The sequence below is a fragment of the Cuculus canorus genome, chromosome 19 (assembly GCF_017976375.1).
Source record: "Cuculus canorus isolate bCucCan1 chromosome 19, bCucCan1.pri, whole genome shotgun sequence".
In the NCBI taxonomy this organism is placed as follows: Eukaryota; Metazoa; Chordata; class Aves; order Cuculiformes; family Cuculidae; genus Cuculus; species Cuculus canorus.
In genome coordinates, this window is record NC_071419.1 from 5760491 (window position 1) to 5780316 (window position 19826).

The 19826-nt window shown below is 41.7% G+C and overlaps 1 protein-coding gene across 1 annotated transcript in view; it reads right to left on the reverse strand.

Moving 5' to 3' along the window:
• The window catches only part of GPR107 (G protein-coupled receptor 107), a 41591-nt gene that overhangs the window by 17286 nt on the left and 4479 nt on the right, over positions 1–19826 (reverse strand). The window contains exons 2-14 of the mRNA XM_009569467.2: positions 19020–19145; positions 18156–18206; positions 17820–17908; positions 17011–17174; positions 15434–15468; positions 15188–15244; positions 14120–14230; positions 12508–12641; positions 11548–11623; positions 10499–10572; positions 9819–9936; positions 8775–8905; positions 6883–6926 (exon numbers count right to left, since the gene is read on the reverse strand). Of these exons, the coding sequence (XP_009567762.2) occupies positions 6883–6926; positions 8775–8905; positions 9819–9936; positions 10499–10572; positions 11548–11623; positions 12508–12641; positions 14120–14230; positions 15188–15244; positions 15434–15468; positions 17011–17174; positions 17820–17908; positions 18156–18206; positions 19020–19145 (1210 nt within the window). The remainder of the gene's footprint in view (positions 1–6882; positions 6927–8774; positions 8906–9818; positions 9937–10498; positions 10573–11547; positions 11624–12507; positions 12642–14119; positions 14231–15187; positions 15245–15433; positions 15469–17010; positions 17175–17819; positions 17909–18155; positions 18207–19019; positions 19146–19826) is intronic.

Below are 19826 nucleotides of genomic sequence, written 5' to 3' on the forward strand. Positions count from 1 at the left end.
GCTTTTCTTACAGAAAGGTGATGTCAAACTCAAACTGTTACAGTTCCCACTACATAAGCTACAGTGAAAACAGGCAACATTCCGTTATAAATCTTCTTTGCACAATCCAGGAATCGAGTCACTTCTCAAAACTTACCTTTAGTGTTCCCAGAGAACCACTGAAAGTTACGGGCACCTCAAGACAGATACAAACCCTCCTCCAGCAGATGTACTATAACAACAGCAGCTGACTAACACAAGGCATAAACTGACTGACAAGTAGATAAAATTAAGCTAAGAGTAGTTTGATTTAGAGCTGGCTGGTGGCTTCTACACATTTCCAAACGGTATGTTTAGCTTTTGACAGAACGCAGGGAACAACAGTGAGAGAAAGCAGAGTCAGAACTCAAGAGGAAAAGAAGCAAGCCTTATTTGTGAAGGAACACCAGGTTTGTTTCCACACAGCTGAAGCCTGTACTGCACACCACTCATCTGGACACCACTCAGGCTGGGTTGGCTTCAGGCAAGACTGCGCTCATGGGGGCACAACATGCCACAGGAGTGCCGGGATTCTTCCTTCTGGACTGCAATATGAACCACTGAATATAGAATAGCACCTACTTTGCAATATACAGTTCTGGACTCCAAAAAGCAGTGCCCAAGCTCTACACTTGCATCTGTACAGTATCGGCAGTTAAGCATAGAGCACTTCACTAGGCAACAGATGGCCAAACCTGGAACTGCCAGAACAACAATTTGACTAAATCCCTGGTAGCTAAATCAAGCCCCGAGACATCAGTTTAGCTACTTCTCCCTCATTTCCATTCCTCACAAAAGCTAGTTTTCCACATTTAAATAGCAAAAACTTACGGATTTTCATGGGTCTAGTGCTCTACCAAATAACCTAACGTTAAAAGCTTTTCAAAACAGTTGGAGAAAGATTAAAGCATGTAAATATGTAGGACAAACTCATTAAATCATGAAGCAGGAAAGCAATATTGTCCTATTTAAAGGAGAGCTACATTAAGTGTGACCATGAAGATCTTGTGATTTACCACATACCGGTTTGCACACAGAAGGATCTATTTTGAACTCAATGCATTCATCTTCAAAACTGCCACCAAATGGTGCAATGACAGGCCACGAGAATTACCAGGCTTTGTAGTTAAAGGAACACCAACTCAACAGCTGTGATTCAAACTGCCAGTCCATCAAGGCTTTGCAGTCAACAACTGAGCTGGGGAGTCACTCCTGTTGGATTCAGGCAGTGCATAGGAGGAAAGAAGAGCGAAGCCAAAGATTTGGCTGCCAACTGAAGTGTCACAATGCCACCTCTCGCAGCTGATGAAGCACAGCTCAAGATCTCACCCACTCACAGAGATAATCTGTGCCAAAGAGTCATAGGTTGGTACTTCCACATAGCTAGAATGGATGAGCATGGGAAAGAAGGGTGAGGGGAGGAAAAAGACAACCGTCACCAAGTAGAAAGACTAAAGAACCACCTCTATGAGCTGGCCTGCTTATTTATCACAACTAAATGCTCTTCTCTAGCCGCCTCAATTGCGGGAATACTTATCTCCACTATCAGATACTCAAGTCAGTATTAATGCACATCTACCAAATTCAGGCAGTTGCTTCTCTTAAACAGCTCAAAAAGTTACAGCACATGCTGTTCTGGAGAAAGTCTAAAATCATCACTGCCTGGCATCAGCAGTCTGTGAATTCCTTTTTCACAGGCTGAATGTGCTCCAAGCAGTAACAGTTGAGTTCTGCTACGCTGGACACTTTCAGACTTTGATTCACCTTAGCCTGGCAGTCCAGACACTGACAGCAACACTTGCAAGCAGAGAGGCTGGGCCAGCAGCTGTCACTTACAACTTGAATCACTTGCAGTCCCAACCTGTAAAGCTGTGATAACACAGCAGCAATCGCAGCACGCAGTAAAGGTTGGGCAAATTTATGTTTTGAGTACGATAACCATTCTTCAAGGAACAGTGCTTAACTGCAGAGAAGGTAAAAAAAAAAAGGACCCTTTATACTGAGGTCTCACAAATTAATCTATACTTGTGTTCCACCTCTTTCATAAAGTAATTAAAAAGATAAAAGCTATCCTCCAAGAAAGGTTTGTAACATCTAGACTTTGCTTCCCTCAGTATCCCCTCTCTACCTCCATTTACCATAACAGCTTGTGCCTGCAACAGCCTGATCTGCAGTGATCAAAACATATCACATCACACAATTCTGATAATACGCCCCTTTCAGATTGCCCCCCGTGCTAATTTCAATGCTGAGACAGCCTATGAGATGGGGAAAAAGAAAATCAGACCACCCAGTACAGCCTTGCACACTGTCAGGCAATGGCTTTTTGATGAAAAGAAGATCTTTTTAGACTAGGTATGCACTCAGAATAAAAGGACTGCAGCCGAGGGCATAGGGAGCTCAAGTCCAGAAAATACAGCACACAAGGGCAAACCGTAACGCAGCACCTTGAGAAAACATACTGAAGCACAAGCTAAGAATATTTCTACAATGCTTTGCGTGCTGTGCTAACTCTGGTGCATTTGAGATGCAATCTGTGCCATTACCCAACAGTAAATGGAAATTTTCTATTCTTCCCAAGAATGAAGCATATATGTAGATCTAGACCTCAAAAAGGCACTCCAGGAATAACTGAGTATGGCCCTATAATCTCCACAGCACTCTACTTAAAAGCATTCCTGTACTAGAAAGAAGAGGTCAAGCAAACAGATGCAGGAACTCTGTCATGCGTGAGAAGGTGGCACCGTCTAGTTAATCTCGAATATTCTGAAACACATTAGCCATTTAGCACTCAAGTTCCCCACCAGGGTCAGAAAAAGAAGTCCAAAGTACAGGATAAGGAACGTATCTCCAAAACGTAACTGCTACATCCATCCTGATGGGCTGGAAGCGGCACACTGGAACATAATTGGCCTATTTTCTTTCTCAGTGTTTCCCAGCTCTCCAGTGCTATCCACTGAGGTCTTGACACTTATTTCACTGAGCTTTATCTCAAGGTTTGAGATGCCCACACACTGCCTAGGGCATGTTTACCCCCACACCACCCCCTCCTCCTCAATGAAGGGCTGCAGAGGTGTTTTAGCATGGGTCTCCACGGAGCCATCGCCTCCAGAGTCTGCTGAGCTCAGCTAAGCACAAGGTGTTGAGTACCACGCAGGACCAGAATCTTTGGCTCACAGCATTTTTGTGGTACAGAAGAAGGAAGACATGGAATACAGCAAATGTTTTTTACTGACATGGGGGCAAGCGTGAAAGCATTAATCATTTGCCCACTGCACAGCATGCAGGGAAAGCTGTCTGGGAGCTACACAGTGCAATGTATTCCCCCTAATCCTGCTGCAAATTATGACACACTGCAGTGCTCCAGGGGAACAGCTAACCATTTGTGATCAGACTGTATTGAGTTTCACATCCCTCACCACATTCAGAGATATAAGAAGAACAAAACCTGCAGTGGTGCTTCCAGTGCTTCATTCCTCCCTCAAATAAATGACACTATACACACAAGTAGGTTGTAAGACTCGAGAGATTCAGTGACCACGAACTTAAGAGTTTCAAACAACAATAACCATGTTTACCACAACATGCCCCCTCTCTTCCAAGTCTCACAACGCCTGCAAACAAAACAGTGGTAGTTGAGCAGCTTTCCAGCTCAATTCTAGTTCAGTTTGCAAAGCTGATTTCCTTAAATGCGCACAACATTTGATCTAGAAACATAATGCAGAACCTAGAAAGCATGCTCCCAACTGAAATAAAAGACAGTGACAGCAGAGAGCCGCAGCTAGGCACCTGGCTTAAGTTTGAAGGCGGCAATTTTAAAAAGGGGAAGAAAAAAGCTTCTAAAAACAGGATGTTCAAGATGAAAAAGCCTGTGTAGGTCAGGTATTTTGCTTTAAAGATCACCTTCAAGGGGAAAAAAAAAGCAAACAGCCAGGCAGCTCAAAGTCGGCTGTATCACTGTCATGCCTACTGTTCACCAGCAATGCACAGCACATGCGCGTGTAAGGCCTTCCTGGACAGTTATGGTTTTAAACTCATTCCTCTAGCTTTCCCACTTTATTTTTAACAATGATTATCTAACCAAGTTTAAAGGACCATTAGCTAGTGCCTCCAAACCACTGCTACTTATAACAAGCCTTTTTAATAACTCCATGTTGTTAACACAAAGACCTATGACAAGTACAGATGGAAGACTAAAAGACCACTGCGCTGACCAGCCTTCTGCTTCATCTCTAGTCCAGTCACGGCTGCACTCGACCCAAGGAAATGCCATCTAAAACCAGGCTGTGAAGCAGCTAAAAGAGGGCAAGACAGACAGACAGTCAGGAAAGACCACTAGGATACTGAAGTGCTAGAGCTGTTGGGTCTAATAGACACAAGGAAGCATAAATAGTTTACCTTAGGTCTTTCTCACCAGCAAGAAGGTCACCAGAAGACTCAGCACCAGGAAAAACAGCTATTGAATTTACAGCACATAATTTCCCAAGACACACTATAAGTTAATGAAGTCTGTGTGGTAATGCTAGGCAATAAATCCTAGCACGCAAGAAGCAGAACAACCAGAGCTGTCTGCACACGATTCAGTCAGCTCTAACCCCAGGATACAGGGGCTGTGCAGCAGTTACATCACCTATGAAAGGATACAGTATTTTTCTCCTATCTTCATCTGTGGAAAAAAAATGCTGGCAATTTTAGAGTTCGTGCTGGTCCCATCTCTCTCCTGAGAAGTTAAGATAGTGAGCAGCACTTCTGCAGAACAGGGCCTCCGAGGGAAGCCTACAGAGCGAAGAGCATGTGGTTCTAGTCAACACCATTTATAAGCCTAACATGAACCATTTTACTTTACTACAGCACAACCAAATTACTTCTAGTTTTCTCAATCAGGCAGACTAGCAGCATGACATCATTAGGTAACATTGTGCTCCTGGCATCCCATTGCCATTCACTTGCTCCCCCACAGGCTCCTATCAACAGCTTCCAAACACTTCAACCATATTGTATTCCACAAGTTCCAGCACTGTGGCTGTTCTGCCCACAATCTGGTGCTGATGTTTTCCCTGAAAAAATTTTCCTTACCTTCTTTTATTATTCATGTAGCATAACACAGCTGCTAAGTGCCTCCCAACACTCAATTACAACCAGATGGTAACATTGGTAGGTAAAGCATGGTAACAGCAGTAGGTCCACAAGCAACATTTATGATAAAAAGCATCGTTACCCATGGAGAACACCACAAAACAGAGGACTAAACATTCCCTCAAGGGCTATTGTGCCTAGTACAGACATGCTTTAAAGACACAACCAGAGTCTTCTACTACTGGTTTCTTAGCTCCATCCTATAACTTCCATGTATCCTTCCTATCTGCTTGGTTTTACTCAGCTCTGGATTCCACCCATTGCTATGAACCTTGGACGGGTTTAGTCTTTATGCTGAACATCCTTGATGTCAGCCACCTTACTTTTCCCCTTCACTTAATGTTGGGAAGTTCAGCAAACTCCATGGCACCATCTTGTGATGATAACTATCCAGTGCAAGACAGGCACAGGGCAACCACCTGAGGCCACCCAGACTGAGAGGGTTTGTGTCTCAATTACCCGCACCCACTGCTGAGTGCTCAGCATCAGAATCGTCACAGGCTCTGTTGCCACCCAGCAGTTGTGCCTTAGTTACAGGAAAGCAATCCTCTATTTGTCGTCACACATGATGTCTTCAGCTAAGAACCAGGCCTTAGAGAGACTGCTTCAAGGAGTGTCTAAATTTAAGCAGACTTTATAACAGTACGAGTATAAATACTCCAGAACATATGCTCAGGGTGCAAGGTAAAAGAAATGCATCGGCAAACGTCACTGAATCCATGCGAACACACTGATGAGAACACCACCAATTACATTTGTGCTACACTATCAACACTGACCTCTTTTACATTGGTTTCTATTAGAAATTAATACTCCTCCTGTTTAACTAAAGTTAACGGAAGCAATCTGCACTGACACATAAAAGTCTCAGTGGAAGCCAAGGAAATGGCTGGAAGAGGTATCCAGAGGTAGGCAGCTATCTCCAGAAAGGAGAAACAAGAGTTAAAAGGATAAGAGCACATTGAAAGGATGCTTCTACAAATAAAGCCCTGAAGAAGAATAAAGCATCAAATGTCAGAATATTCAACCAGCTGCCTGCGTCCAAGGAGCCAGTGCTCCGTGGCTCACATCCGCAGCTAACTGAGGAACTAATACAGAAGAAGCGAGCAGAGAGCAGGAGAAGCAGACGCTACAGAAGCCATATTTGGGTTGGCTTTCCATCCATCACCTCCTTTTCACTGCTACAGTAAACACAACTCGACTTCACACAAGCAGTCCTTTACGCTGCTGTACAAACACGGACAAGTCAAGAACTGCGCAACACTGAATGCCAGTTAATGTTTTGTTTCATAATGAGGTTTGTTTCCTTCTGTTCTGGCAGGCACAGATTTCTGCAGAAATTGAAACCAGGGCAGCTATTTTGACTAACAGTGAGCAATTCTACAATTCATTTCTAGTTCTACTTCTGAACACTCAAGTCTGAGAAAAGGCAGCAGATCTGTCAAGATGATTTGCTGTAGATGTCATGTCCAGCTCGAGTTCTCAGAGCTGTGCAAGTACAAGAGAATGAGTTCCACACACGAGTTCTGATAGTAAGGACAAAACATGAGAAAGGTTGTTTCCCAGAGGTTATTCCCATAAGCCTGCTGAGGAAAAGCAATGTGACAATAACATGGCGTAGATTTGCAGTTTTAGTTTACATATTTCAAATCAGCACCATGTGCTTGAAATTCTAGCATTATCTTATGGCACATAGCATAAACCAGAAAAAAATGACAGATTACTTGCCTTTCCCATCTGTTGCCGAAGCCTCCTGTAAATGTCTTATTGACCTGAAAAATAAAAAGAGTAGATTAGCTACAGTTTTTGCACTCTCTTATCACTACACCCCTCAAATGCTGACAAGTTTTGTTACCTCTTTATGGCTGGAGTGTGTTCGTAATTAACTGTACTTAGTGTGCTTAGCACTGCATAGATTTCACCCCCATCTCCCTAGCTTGGCAGTTAGTTCAAGTATCTGTATCTCCTTGTGATTAAGAAAGCGGATTGTTAAAGCCTGCTTCAGCCTACAGTAAGCTTTGTAGGAGGGAGGGAGCAGAGTGAGAAACTGGGGCATTTTCCAGCATAATGCTTTCCACTCGTACAATTAAGCTAAGCTACTCTTCAGAGTGCTGCCAAGTATTTGGCATCTTATTGCTCTTTTAAGCTCTTTTCACTTAAATACTTGATTACAACGTACACATCTACATAGGCAACTTACGTAACAGAAGCTACCCTGCAGGAATGTAAATTCAAGGGCCAAGTCTTAGTCACCTTGCTCCCATGAGTCATCCCACCAGATGCAATGACACTAACCAGATGAAAAAGGGGTAGGATCTCACGTCCTGAGCTTCATGGCCAGTTTATGCCAATACCACGACAACGCAGGAACACTGGTTGCACACTATAAACAGTTACAGGACAGCTCACCCAAGTGTATTTGTCCTTCAGACACAGTTTTGTGCCAGCACGTCACTGACACATGGATTCTAGCATGCAGCAGTAAGAGCTGCAGCAGTAAAAGTCACCTTTATCAAAGGAAATCAGATTTTCTCTACAATTAAAACTAATAGAATATCCTTGAAAGTTTATTTACCACACCCAAATGCTCTCAGCCTCAGAGAGCTGCAGGATTTAGACTGTAGTAGGGGAAGGGACAAGTGGGTAATGCAAACTTCTTGGAAGACATCTCCTAGGCTTGGCAGAAGGCCTCCGAGACTGTGTAGGGGGTTGCCCTTATACAGAGGACAACTGGGATGACAGAGAGCTGAAACTCCCCCTCAAAAGGCAAGCTGAAACTCACTCCCATCTACTAAGCAGCATGTATGTGTGTCTTTATCCACACACATGCAATATGAAACAATTATCTCAAACACTCAAGTTACACACTCCGGAGCAACGACCTGTTCCCTAGAGAGACATTTACATTCACTCTGCATTTCAGAAATAAATACCAGAGATACTGGAGAAAAAGAAGACTATCCTGTGTTTACAAACCAAGGAGTCAGAGGCTCCTTCATATCCTCCTTTAAATCCAGCTGTTTATCCAATTAAGACTAAAATGAATTTAGAAGATAAATGTTCTGACTAACTGGCAAGAAGCAATAGTGTTTATCTGCATTATCTGTGTTTCAGTCAAGTTTTATATAACCAACATTATTCCTTGCCAAGTAGAGTGGAAGGAAGGGCAAGGAAATGCTCCCTGTGGGATTATTTCTTCTAAACAGTCAAGTAAAAAAGCAGCTACTCTGCTTGAAGGCAGGACTGATCTTAGACAGCAGGATTGTTTTAGAATTTAACAGCTTAGTTTCCAGCCTCAGTCAGTAAAGCAAAACGTGATTTCTCAAAGAGCAAAATTCCAAGTTTCAAAAGCAGCTATAGTCTGCGCTGTGCTGGCCACACTTAAATCACCGCCCACCTTACCTTAGCTCCATTTTAACATCCCCAGAACAAGTATCTTCCACAATACGAGATCGAACTGTTGACTAATGTGGTTTAAAACAGTTAACAGAATGCTTGATTCCAAAGGACCAACTCTTTTTGCTTTGGCAGTATCCTTAGCTCTAACTAGCAGTCAATACTCACTAGCTCAGAAGCAGCTCAAGCCATCAGTGCTCATATGACAACACAGAGTGACTCACCACACCACTGGAAATAGGATGGCTCCACAACATAGCAAGTCTACCAGGAAGAGAATTTCTTTCCACAGTCCATATTCAGTTGTCCCTTCTTCTGTTGATTCTATGATAATGTATGCCACATTTGCCAGTACCTACAAGACAAAACACACTTAATGGTTTCAGAAGCTTTCCTGGTAGATTCCATACACAAGCTGTTGATTCAGCAAAAGCAGTCCCATGGTTGCAGAGTCAATAATTCTTCTGTCAAGAAAGTCACATGCTCAGCAGCACCTTCACAGGATTTACAGAAACAAGACTGACTGGAACACGTTTCTGCTGACAGTCAGAAAGTAGTCCTTTTCGTTATGTACTCTGCTGAATCTATCGTATCAGTAGAGATAAAAGAGCAAAACCTACTTTTTATAATATAGAAACAGGACTCTGCAGATACACACACAGCAAATAATTCAAACACATTATTCTAAAGTAAACCAATAGTTCTAACTGGTCATCAATCACGTTCTGTACTCCATACCTCAGGTCTGTAAGAGCCTCTGAGACGAGTTACATACTTTTGGTTTTGCAGCTAGGTAAGGGCACCTGGAAAGGCAGGAAAGCTGTTCTATCGAAAACAAATAGAAGTGCTGCCCTTCTATCTACCTTTGTACACACTGGGAAACTTTCCCAACAGACTTACAAGACTCAGTTTTCCCCTTTTTTTCCTTAAGCTCATTTCACAAGCATTTCAGAAGCGACAACTTTGAACTTCTCTTCTTAGTAGTTTGGTACTAGTCTGCAGCTCAAGTTTTCCCCCTACCTTACAGCTAGTCGTTCACCTCCTGACACCATTCATTCACTCTTCTCTCATATTCAATATAGGGAGAAAGGTGGGGAAAGTTGTAAAAGTAACTTCGGCTCAAGAATTCCCTCTCAACTGAAATTGTAGCCAACAAGCTCACACAAGCAGTAACCACAGCGTATTTTGTGAAGGATTCACAGCCCTCTACAGCTTCCACAAGCAGCTCTCCTACAACAGAGCGAGTACTGACCCTGCTCAGTCCTCACCTGAAGCGGGATGACAATCATGAAAATTTTTTTGTCCTTGTCTGACAAGATGTGTTTAATGAAAGCCCATCCTGTGCCAATAAGGGCAATAGTGATGAACAGAAGAGCACCTTTCAGTCTGAAAAAGAAACACATACTGCAGTGAGAAACTTCATCACACTTCCTCTTCTACTCAGGTTCTCTCCTACAGTCAGTAAAGCCACAAACACAATAGCCTTGCCATTCATAATTTGGGCAAGCGCCTACAACAGGGAAGCAGATGCACTTGCTTACAACAGAGTATCACAAAGCAATATTGTGCTTTATTCACACTTGTCAATACATGCAGTCTTCCCAGGGGAGTCATCCATTCACCACTACGAATAGGAGAAAATACTGGCAGCTGCACCCTCTTACCATTCACACCAAAAGCAAATTAGATACTTGAATATTAGTATGAACAAAGAAAAGCAAAGCATTTCTTATCCTTTTAAGTCTCCACCCACACAAGTGCCAATTCTCTGCAGCTGCCCTCTATTAGTAGAGCTTTCTCCTCCACACAGGGCTGACTGTTATCCTGTCGTTCAGAGCACAGCATCAAAGAATCAGCAATTTCTCATTTTGCTCAGGACAGGGCCAGCCCCACAGGGAATTCAAATCCACTGTTTCAATTTATCACATCAATCTTTTGACATACTTACAGGTGAGTGATGTAATAAACAACAGCCCAGCCTTCAATAGGAAATCCCTGAGAAGAAATGTAGTGATAGTCGATCTGAAAGCAGAAAATACAGTACATTACCTGACAAGCTGCTCATCAGCACCCCACCCATGCCTATAAAAGAGGTCTGCCTGACAGCTACTTCAAGTTTCACTTTGCAATCAGTGTGTACAAACTCAGCTCTGTTGCACCTTCGAGAATACCTCCTCCCAAAATGTTCTAGTTTTGTTTAACAACGAGGTCGTTTCCATTTGCTGTACTTTCTAAGTATTAGAGGATCTCATATAATCTACATCCTTCCCACACAGCTCTCTCACTTGAACAACTGCATTTGTAACCTATTTATTCATTCATTGTTCACATTCAGCTGCATCAGGCAAGTAGAGGCTTTCTACTTTCACTGGTAACCAGATTCAATTAATTTCATTACAAAAAAGTTAGTAGCAGTTATGCTGTCATGACCATGAAGGTGAAGATCACAGCTGGCACAAACACTGAAGGATTAAATGCTTGCCATTACCTTTGTTTACAAGGTCTTTCCAGTGGAAAGGCAAAGTCAATTCAATTCAACAGGTACTTATGCATTGAAAGCATTAAAGCTTATGTTAGGTCTGTTACAACACACCATAATAGTTCAGATGAAGTAGCACTCTTGAATTTTACAAACATTCATCAAGGTCACCATTTACTAACATTTATTGCAAGCCACTTCGCTGAAGCAGCACCACAGCTCAAGTTTTCACACCAGGCTCAGACGGCCAAAACATCAGAACTTGTGGAACTCATTCAACCCTCACACGCTCACTGCTTCACCACTTCAGTTGGATCTCAATTGTATTTAAAGTCAGCATTTGCCGATAGAAAAATTGAATCACTTCCAGCAAACAGCTGCAGTTCAGTTCCAAAGCTTCAATACCACAGATGCTTCTCTTTCCCTCTGATTCTCCCCTCCAAGGCAGACTTCTTTAACAGCATTCCCATGTTTCTACTTCCCAGCTGAACACCTTAAGGCAGAGACACTATACGTACTGCATGGAAGACCAAGGACAGAGACTTGGTGAAAGGAAGGGCTGCCATTAGCCAGTGAATCTTAAAGACATCATTCCTGGGAATAAAAAAAGGTAGGAACAGCATCAGTTAAAAAAACAGTAATAAATATCTCAGTTCAAGTATTTCTTTAGAACCTATAAATGTCGAACAGTAACTCCTGGTCTGAGCTATTAGTGTACGATTCCTTTTAATGCTGCAGTCCAAGTTTTCCCAGTATCCTGAACAACATATCAATTACATGTTATAGAACTCTGATTTTTAATATTTGTGTTAATTAAAAACAACAATTCATAGGAACATCTCACATACACAGACTATAACTGTTCAAATATTTGCTGAACATAATTCACACATGTATCACTCTGCCCTCTGCCCGCAAGACATTAAACCACACCAAGTGAACTCCAGACTGTCAGAGGAAAAGCCAAAATGGAATCGTAGGTTCTCTTGGCTTGTGTTGCAATGCTCTAACTATTAAGAAGCACAGTTTCCAATTCAGAACTCCTACCACTTTCAGCTATAATCAAAATGTTGCGGCTCTCCACTGCCATAAACTGCCATTTACTATAGGAAAAAAACTCGATCAAGTTTTTCTTGCTATTTAGAGTAATTCCCAAATAGCGTTCTCCTTTTGTCATCAACTACAGGAATTTCCTGTTTCTTTGTTGCCACAAAATATTTTAATACGTACACTACATGATGGATTTCTTAATGCAAGACGTGATAAGTTTAGAACAATGGTCTGTAACAATGACACTAACAGAAATAGCTGTTTCCAACTAGAAGCTGCATGTATTAGGCATACAATATTGACCCAGATTCAGAGCTTCAAGTGATTAAATCCGACTGTGACTTGGGCATTAGAAGAGGAAGAATAAAAAACAAAAATCAAATGAGGTAGGTCCATACTTGTTAGTGACACCGAACTAGTCCGCTTACCTGCGTTTACGAAGTATGTGGATCCATACAGTCCCAGACAGGAAAAAGAAGATCGCCATGGAAATGTAAAGTTTTGGCAGGGGGATCTCACCAGCTGAGAGGTAGCTCTGAGGATTCTTTTCCGTAATTTCTATCTGAATATTGAAAGGTGTGTTATGTATACAGTTGAAAAAAAACAACTTAGTTAAAACACCGAGTTAGCAACTCTTGTTCACAATCAAATTTTCTTATTTAAAATTAGCTTTTCTGAAGAGGTGACTGTTATGACAATCTTAAAACTAAAACCAGCTCCTCATCCTCAATCCCAAAATATTTTGCACAACTACACCCACAATCTCCTTGAAAAGCAGAAAGGGACAGAGGTTCCTTTCCGTGCTTCAGTTACGTAAGATAATTCAGAAAGGCAAAGTAATTTTCTCAAACAATAGTTGTTCTCCATACCAAACTTCAGAGTCTGCCTACATTTGATTCAGAAATGGTATCTACAATCCTGCGTAAACAAGCAGGTTTTTTAGCACAGTCCTGATTTTAGGTGCTGAGAGAGACAGACATAGCTGAAGCACCCACCCAGATTTATGACAATGGATTTCTTCACCTGTCAAGAGAAAGGAAACACTCCGCTGGCAAGTCTATTATCCTACGACTTGGAAAACAGAAGCTGTATTTAACATCTTATTTATGCCCCTAAACAGCTAGGGCTTCATTAAAGTAATGCATCACAACTAGTTTGCAGTACTGAAGCTGTCCTGCATCTCTAAATATAATCAAAGAAGTTAGTTTCCAGGTTTTCTTCTCTTTCCAATTTCTACAGTGGGTCTTCTAAACATACAATTTCAGAAGCAGAATTGAAGTAGTCCAGTCTGAGTTAAGTTATCCACACTAAGTTTTATCACCTATATGTTCCCTTGCAGTAGTGTCAGCAGAACCATGCAAAAAGCAGTTCAAGGGTCTGATCTGGCTGACAGTTACCTTGGTCAATGAGAGGATTCCTCACAGAACAGCTCATTACACACTAGCACAGATGCCAGCATGAGCACAGGAAAGAGAAAAATGGGAAAGCCTGGGCTGTGATAATGCACTCTGGCTTAAAAGAGCACAGGGCTGAACCCTTGGGTGTTAAAAGAGATAAGACATTTGTTATAACATATTGCCTTTAACATGTGTAGACAACACCGTAAAAACATCTTTAATTAGGCCAGAAAAAGAAAACCCACTGAATTCACAATACCAATAATTTAGATTGCAGCGATAGCCTTAATATCTGCAAACGTGTAAAGGAAAAAAATGTCATCTTTTGAGCACAGTGAAACACCAAACAGCTGGTTTAGCTCCGGTCTCATTACAGCAACCAGTCACAACTGTGTAGACTGAACCAAGCCCACACACAGTCTTCACATTCAGACATTTCTCCAAACCTAGTATTTTAATTCTTCCCACTGTAGTTGCTTCCTTCAGAAATGCCACTACAGAGACTAAATGCACAACTCTGGATCCCTTCCCACCCCATATATACACCCATGTACAGTGAGTGCTTGGTACATGCACTAGAACTGAAAGCTGCAAATTTCAGTCTAAGAGGATGAGTTAATTATACTTCAGAAGCTATACTCACGTCAAGACTAAATAGCTGCTTGTCATTAGCTGGCCCATCCTTGCCAACACATTTATGGAAATACAGGCTGTAGAGACCTTCTTGGTTATCAGAGCTGATGTTAAAATAAAACTGAAAGTAAGGAATAGGAAAGTCAGCATTCTTTTCATTCACAAAAGGGCTGCCCTGGTAAGAAGCCATTTCTACCAAGGCATGAAAAGAGTCAGCCATGGAATCATAGAATGGTTTGGGCTGAAGGGACCTTAAGGCACATCCAGTCCCACCCCCTGCCACAGGCAGGGACACCTCCCATCGGACCAGGCTGCTCAAAGCCCCATCCAACCTGGCCTTGAACATCTCCAGGGATGGGGCAATCACAACACTTAGGGTCAGCTGGTTCCCTTCAGCATGCATGCTGTTCTGAGGATACCAGCATATCTGCAAGTTTCAACAGAATTCCAGATGCAAAATCATCATGCCCATCTGTGACTACAGCACTCTGGCAAGCCAAGACCTTTATCCAAGGCCTTAAGGTGTCAGTACTTAGTTCACCACAGGACAAGGTAACAAGAAGTGTCCTTCATCTAACACAGTGAAGCATAAAATTTTGATCACACTTCCCCTAAAGCACAAGGAGCTACTCTGTTTCTCCCCCAAATATACAAGTTCTGTTAGTTCTGGAAATCAGATGCGTGACATAATAGAATTTAAAAAGTGTTTGTTTTATACTACAATCACAAGTGAACCAGTGTGCTGAAATGAAGTGTTAATTTGGTTTCATATAGAATATCAACCCTCACAAATGAGCCAACAGCCAGGCCACAGCTATTTGTTGTTAGAAGCCTGTACGCACTAGCTGCATCACAGTAAAGTTTAATAACCCGTGAGCCTCAGCCTAAGATACTAAGAACTACATCACACTAAAGACAGTTAAAACAGCTCCCCTCTTTATGAAGAAAGATTTCCAGCAATTGTTGTTGTAACAGGCATTTTAATTACAGTAGGTAACAACAAAGTTTTACTTTTCACAAAGTAATACAGTGAAAGAACAGTCTGCACACATCAAGACTAGATTGTCAGACACCCTACCTGAAATGAAAAAGTTCCTCTTTCACTGTGAACATGATGTTCTTGTTCTACTATGCTCTGGGAAAAGGAAAAGAGAATTAGATTTTTTTAAGCAGGTAACTACCACATCTGGCTATCAAAACGGCATTCTGTATATTTACAGTGGAAGCTGAGCAACAGAAAAACACTGCTCTCCACTCTCTGGCTATGCTTATACTGCAATAGTCCCACAAGACCTTTCTGAAAGAAAAGCAGATAGTTTCTTACCTGGGAGGATGTTGTACTTCGTTTGGACTTCTTACCTAGAAATAGAAGTATTAATAGTACATTTACTGCTTGCATTTAGACATCCTCATAGATTACCACCTTTTACACACTGCCAATACCTTACTTAAGTCTTCCTTCGCTTGTCTGCATGGCAGTTTCCTAGATAATCATTAACAGATATTCTTTACCAGTTCTTCCTTGCTCTCCCAGGACTCTTCCTACAATTAGCATTCATTCCAAATGCATCCTCAAATGCTAGGATAGACTTCTCTCCATTACATCTTCTACAAAAGCCTACTCAATGAAGCTTTCCAGCCTCTGCAATGCCCGTGATGCAGGAGGCAGTTGACCTATACCAGATGCAGGCTACAGCCTTGTTTCATACAGGCTACAGCTATGACTTTTAATGTTATGGCCGAATACTGTTAATCTCACTGACTAATCTTAATTTAGACATTAATACATGGCCTGACAAACACACAGAAGTCCTAATTAGCCCCGGGGAAGGAAAAACTCCTCAGCCTTCTACTAAGCAAGGCCCCAGCAAAAAGGTCGAGAAAACAACCCCAAAAGCATAAGTGACCTGCCAAGTCAAGATCTGTTCTGACCTTAACTTGACAGGAGGCTTCATTCAAGCAGCATGCCAAGTCCACAGTTTCACTCTGCTCCCATAAGCGGCTTTTCAAACATAAGTTCATCCCATTCTACCAGGAAGCAAAAGTTCAAGACTTAAGCTTTCCTTTTGGCTCCCCTACCCCAGTACACTGTCAATACGCACACTACACTTTCCAATGCAAAAAAAAAAAACAAAACTAGAGCCACCAGATCAATTTTATTCAGTGCCACCCAGCTTTGTTCTTGACTTGTTAGAATGGCTGTGCAAAACTTTAAATGACAAAGCTTGTGAACGTGACAGGCCAAGACAGACTCAGACTACTCAGACTGCTGAGCAGCCTGATCTGAAGTCTAAACTCTTCCAGGAAGGGATAATATGAACCGTTTAGAGTTAATACCATAGGAGCTAAGATTATAAAATCCTTTCACCTGCCAGTCTGGAAGCCAAGACAAAGACTGTCCCTCCAAGAGAGGTTACTGGTAGAGCTACTTCGTTATCCCCACAGCTTCTACATAACAGACTAGATTTCAACTCTTCAGAAATATATATACAAACTCATACAAATGTTGGCTAGAAAGCACCTCTAGAGGTATATTCAGGCCAGCTTGTGACTCAAAGCACGCCTAGTGTCAATACTGCATCACATTGACCCTGGTTTTGTTTAACAAAGTAAAACTTCAAAGGAAATTCCCCCTTAGCCTTCTTTTTGCCAGACAAAAGACAATCATGTCCCGCAACCCCACCTGACAGGTACTGCAGGTCTCCAACTGCCACATTAGGTCTCATCTGGATCACCAGAACTGGCTGACACATATCACTGAGCAGAAGAGACGCCAGCCCAAAAGGCAGCTCTATGCACAGTTTTACGCAAGACACTGCATCACGTTCCAGCCCAAGAGGACCCCAGAACGTGACCACAACACACTGGTGGAAGCACAGAGGTCAGGTTTCACAGGCTTACCTTCACTGTCTGTACTTGGGTCCATCTTTGCAGGATTTTTATCAGAATCACTGCTTTGCTCAGACGTTTTCAGTGCTGTGGTACTTAAGGCAGTGCCATTTCCCTCAGATATGAAGGAAATTTTAGGTAAAGAAGAAGCTCCTGCAGAGAACCGTACCTTCACCCTAAAAAAACCCACAGTTTTCAAACAAACAAAGCAAATCAACATTCACAATGAGGTTGTCACAGCCTACATATACCCAATAAAAGACAATCAACTTGTCTTGACTTGTTTTTTTACCACAGAGAACAGGCAAGCATTGAACTGATCACTGTGGGAGAAGTTGCACTACATATTTACATCAAATAAAAGAACAGCTGAAGCAAAACTAGTTAACTTCTAATGAGATACTGATTACCAAAATGGAATAATGTTTCCACACAGTTACATTTTTTCTTGCAGAAGAGAGCGATGCAGTCTCAAAGGTACTTCCATAAAACAGATAATCCAAGACAAACAGTAAAACAGCACATTCGGTGCAAGAGCTGCACAAGTGACTCAAGACTTCAAGTTCACATTAGCAGCACAATTAACGTACGATTCTTCTGCTCTACGCCCACTTACCCCTCCAACATACAACAAGAATTATTGAACCGTTTTATACTGCAGATTTTCTCTCTCTCTCACCTTCTCTTAACTTTCACGTAACCAATTAAAAAATAAACCACACATACAGCAGCTTTCCAAGTTCTTAAAGACATTTCACAAGCACTACATTAGCTTCCACTGGAGAAATGACTTTAAAATGTAGTGCATACTGTTCACTCACACTTCCGTTTCCAAGTCCAGAAGTAAGATTACAACAGAGACATCTTGTTCTGGTTTCTTTTTCAAGATACAGTAATCCACTTCTTCATCCTGGTAATAGAAGCAAAATATATTTGAATTGCCCTTCTGTTTATAAGGAATGGGACATGCTCCCCTCAACCCCAAGGAGAGGTTACCATTCTTGATCCAGCAAATTGTACAACTGAATTATCCTTAACAACCTGACCACATCTAAAGGCCAACTCCGTTCTATATTTTCTTCCAAACATCACTGGAGTAAGGTAGGCTACAAGATGTCCCCAGCTTAGAAAAGCAAATTCACATCTCTCATTCTTACCAAATAAGTAGAGAACCCATCATTCCTTGTTCGATCCAAGCTGAACCCCACCTACAAGACAATCAAGAACAATCTGTCAAATTAAAGCAGCTCAGGCTCCCCTAGTATCAGAATCCAAACTACCAACGAAAGTCAAAGATACTACTGTAAATAAGTTTACCTGCAGTTAAGGCAGAATCGAGGTATTTTTCTCATTACCCAATTCAACTGAAAATAATATTCAAATATAATACACTTGCTGCTTCACCCATATCCACCAATAAAAAAACATATGCTGTTTCAAACCCTTCTGTCCCTGAAGATTTTAACTTATTTCAGTATTTTTCCAGATGTTATTGCTTGAGAAAAACGTCTAATACTTTTAGTAATAAATAAAGTTGAACTGTGCAGAAGAGTAAGAACACAGGTCTGTTTTTCACCTTGGTATTACAGTTTTTCTATTAAAATCACCAATACAATGCTATAAAACATATAGCATTAAAGTCCTCTAAAAATCAGAAGAGAGTCACTGTTCTGGAAACCTACTGATGGATGAGCAGAGGATGTCTTGCAACACAATAGGACAAGAACACGAAAATCTCACATCATAGGACTGCTTAGGAAACCTGTGTTCAATATAGGTTATAAACACTCGCATCAAGTTCAGTAGGGGATGGGATAAGTTAAATCTATCCTTAAAGCAAAAAGGATAGTGCTCAAGGATAAATCTCACAACATAGGTATCCTCATAAATGGCTCGTGGAGAGCAAAGCCAACAGTACCACCAGTTAGGATCTGACACCTCAAACAAGTTAAGGCATCCAGTGCAGGAGCAATTTGGCAGGACTGGGAAATTTCACAGTCACTGGACTCCAAGTGACTTACCGATAAGCTGCTCTTGTCATCAGGGCTCACAGGTGGCTTCAGTGAAAGGTTGCTGACATTGACTGTCATGAAACCATTCTTGAAGAAGCCAAAGGTATTCAGGTGCACCTTCTGCCTCACATCATCCTGTACAAAAGGAAAGCAAGTTTACAAATCACACAGAGTCATTTGCAGCAGCAATCAAAGAGGATGGAGGGTGACAGAGACAGACACTTAAGTATTCATGAAAAATATCTGACCTCACCAACAGCAAATTTCTTCAGGTTACCTTCAGATATAACCAATAATGCCACCAGAATCTACCAACTCTTTAAAAACCTGAACAGCAAAAACTTTAAATAAACGTGTCATCAGTAACTAGCTGGCTATGCTACTGAGAAATATGCGAGAAAAGAAGTCTGGAAGGAATTAAATATCTGGTATCACCGATCAAAAACTATTGCTACAAAAAAAATAGACTGTAGACAACTCAAGACAACTATTGTTTGAACATCAAGTACTGTCATCGCAACAGACTGAAGGGCAATTAGTTAACAACAGCAATCTTACCTAACCAAGAGCTGGGCTTTGGCCAAGTGTTTAACAAGTAACACGGTGTACCGTCACCCCATCAGATCTGTGTTAGGCAGGGCCAACGTTTGGACAATCAACCACCTAACGCACTGGAAACTACGTCTATAGTGCAGATATGAAAATCTCTACTCAAGTCCTATTCCTCAAAATGATTTTCTGGCAAGGCTTTGTGTCTTATAAGCAGGACAAAGACTGAAAATTGGTTATGTGGGTTTAAACAGAATCGCTTGGGTT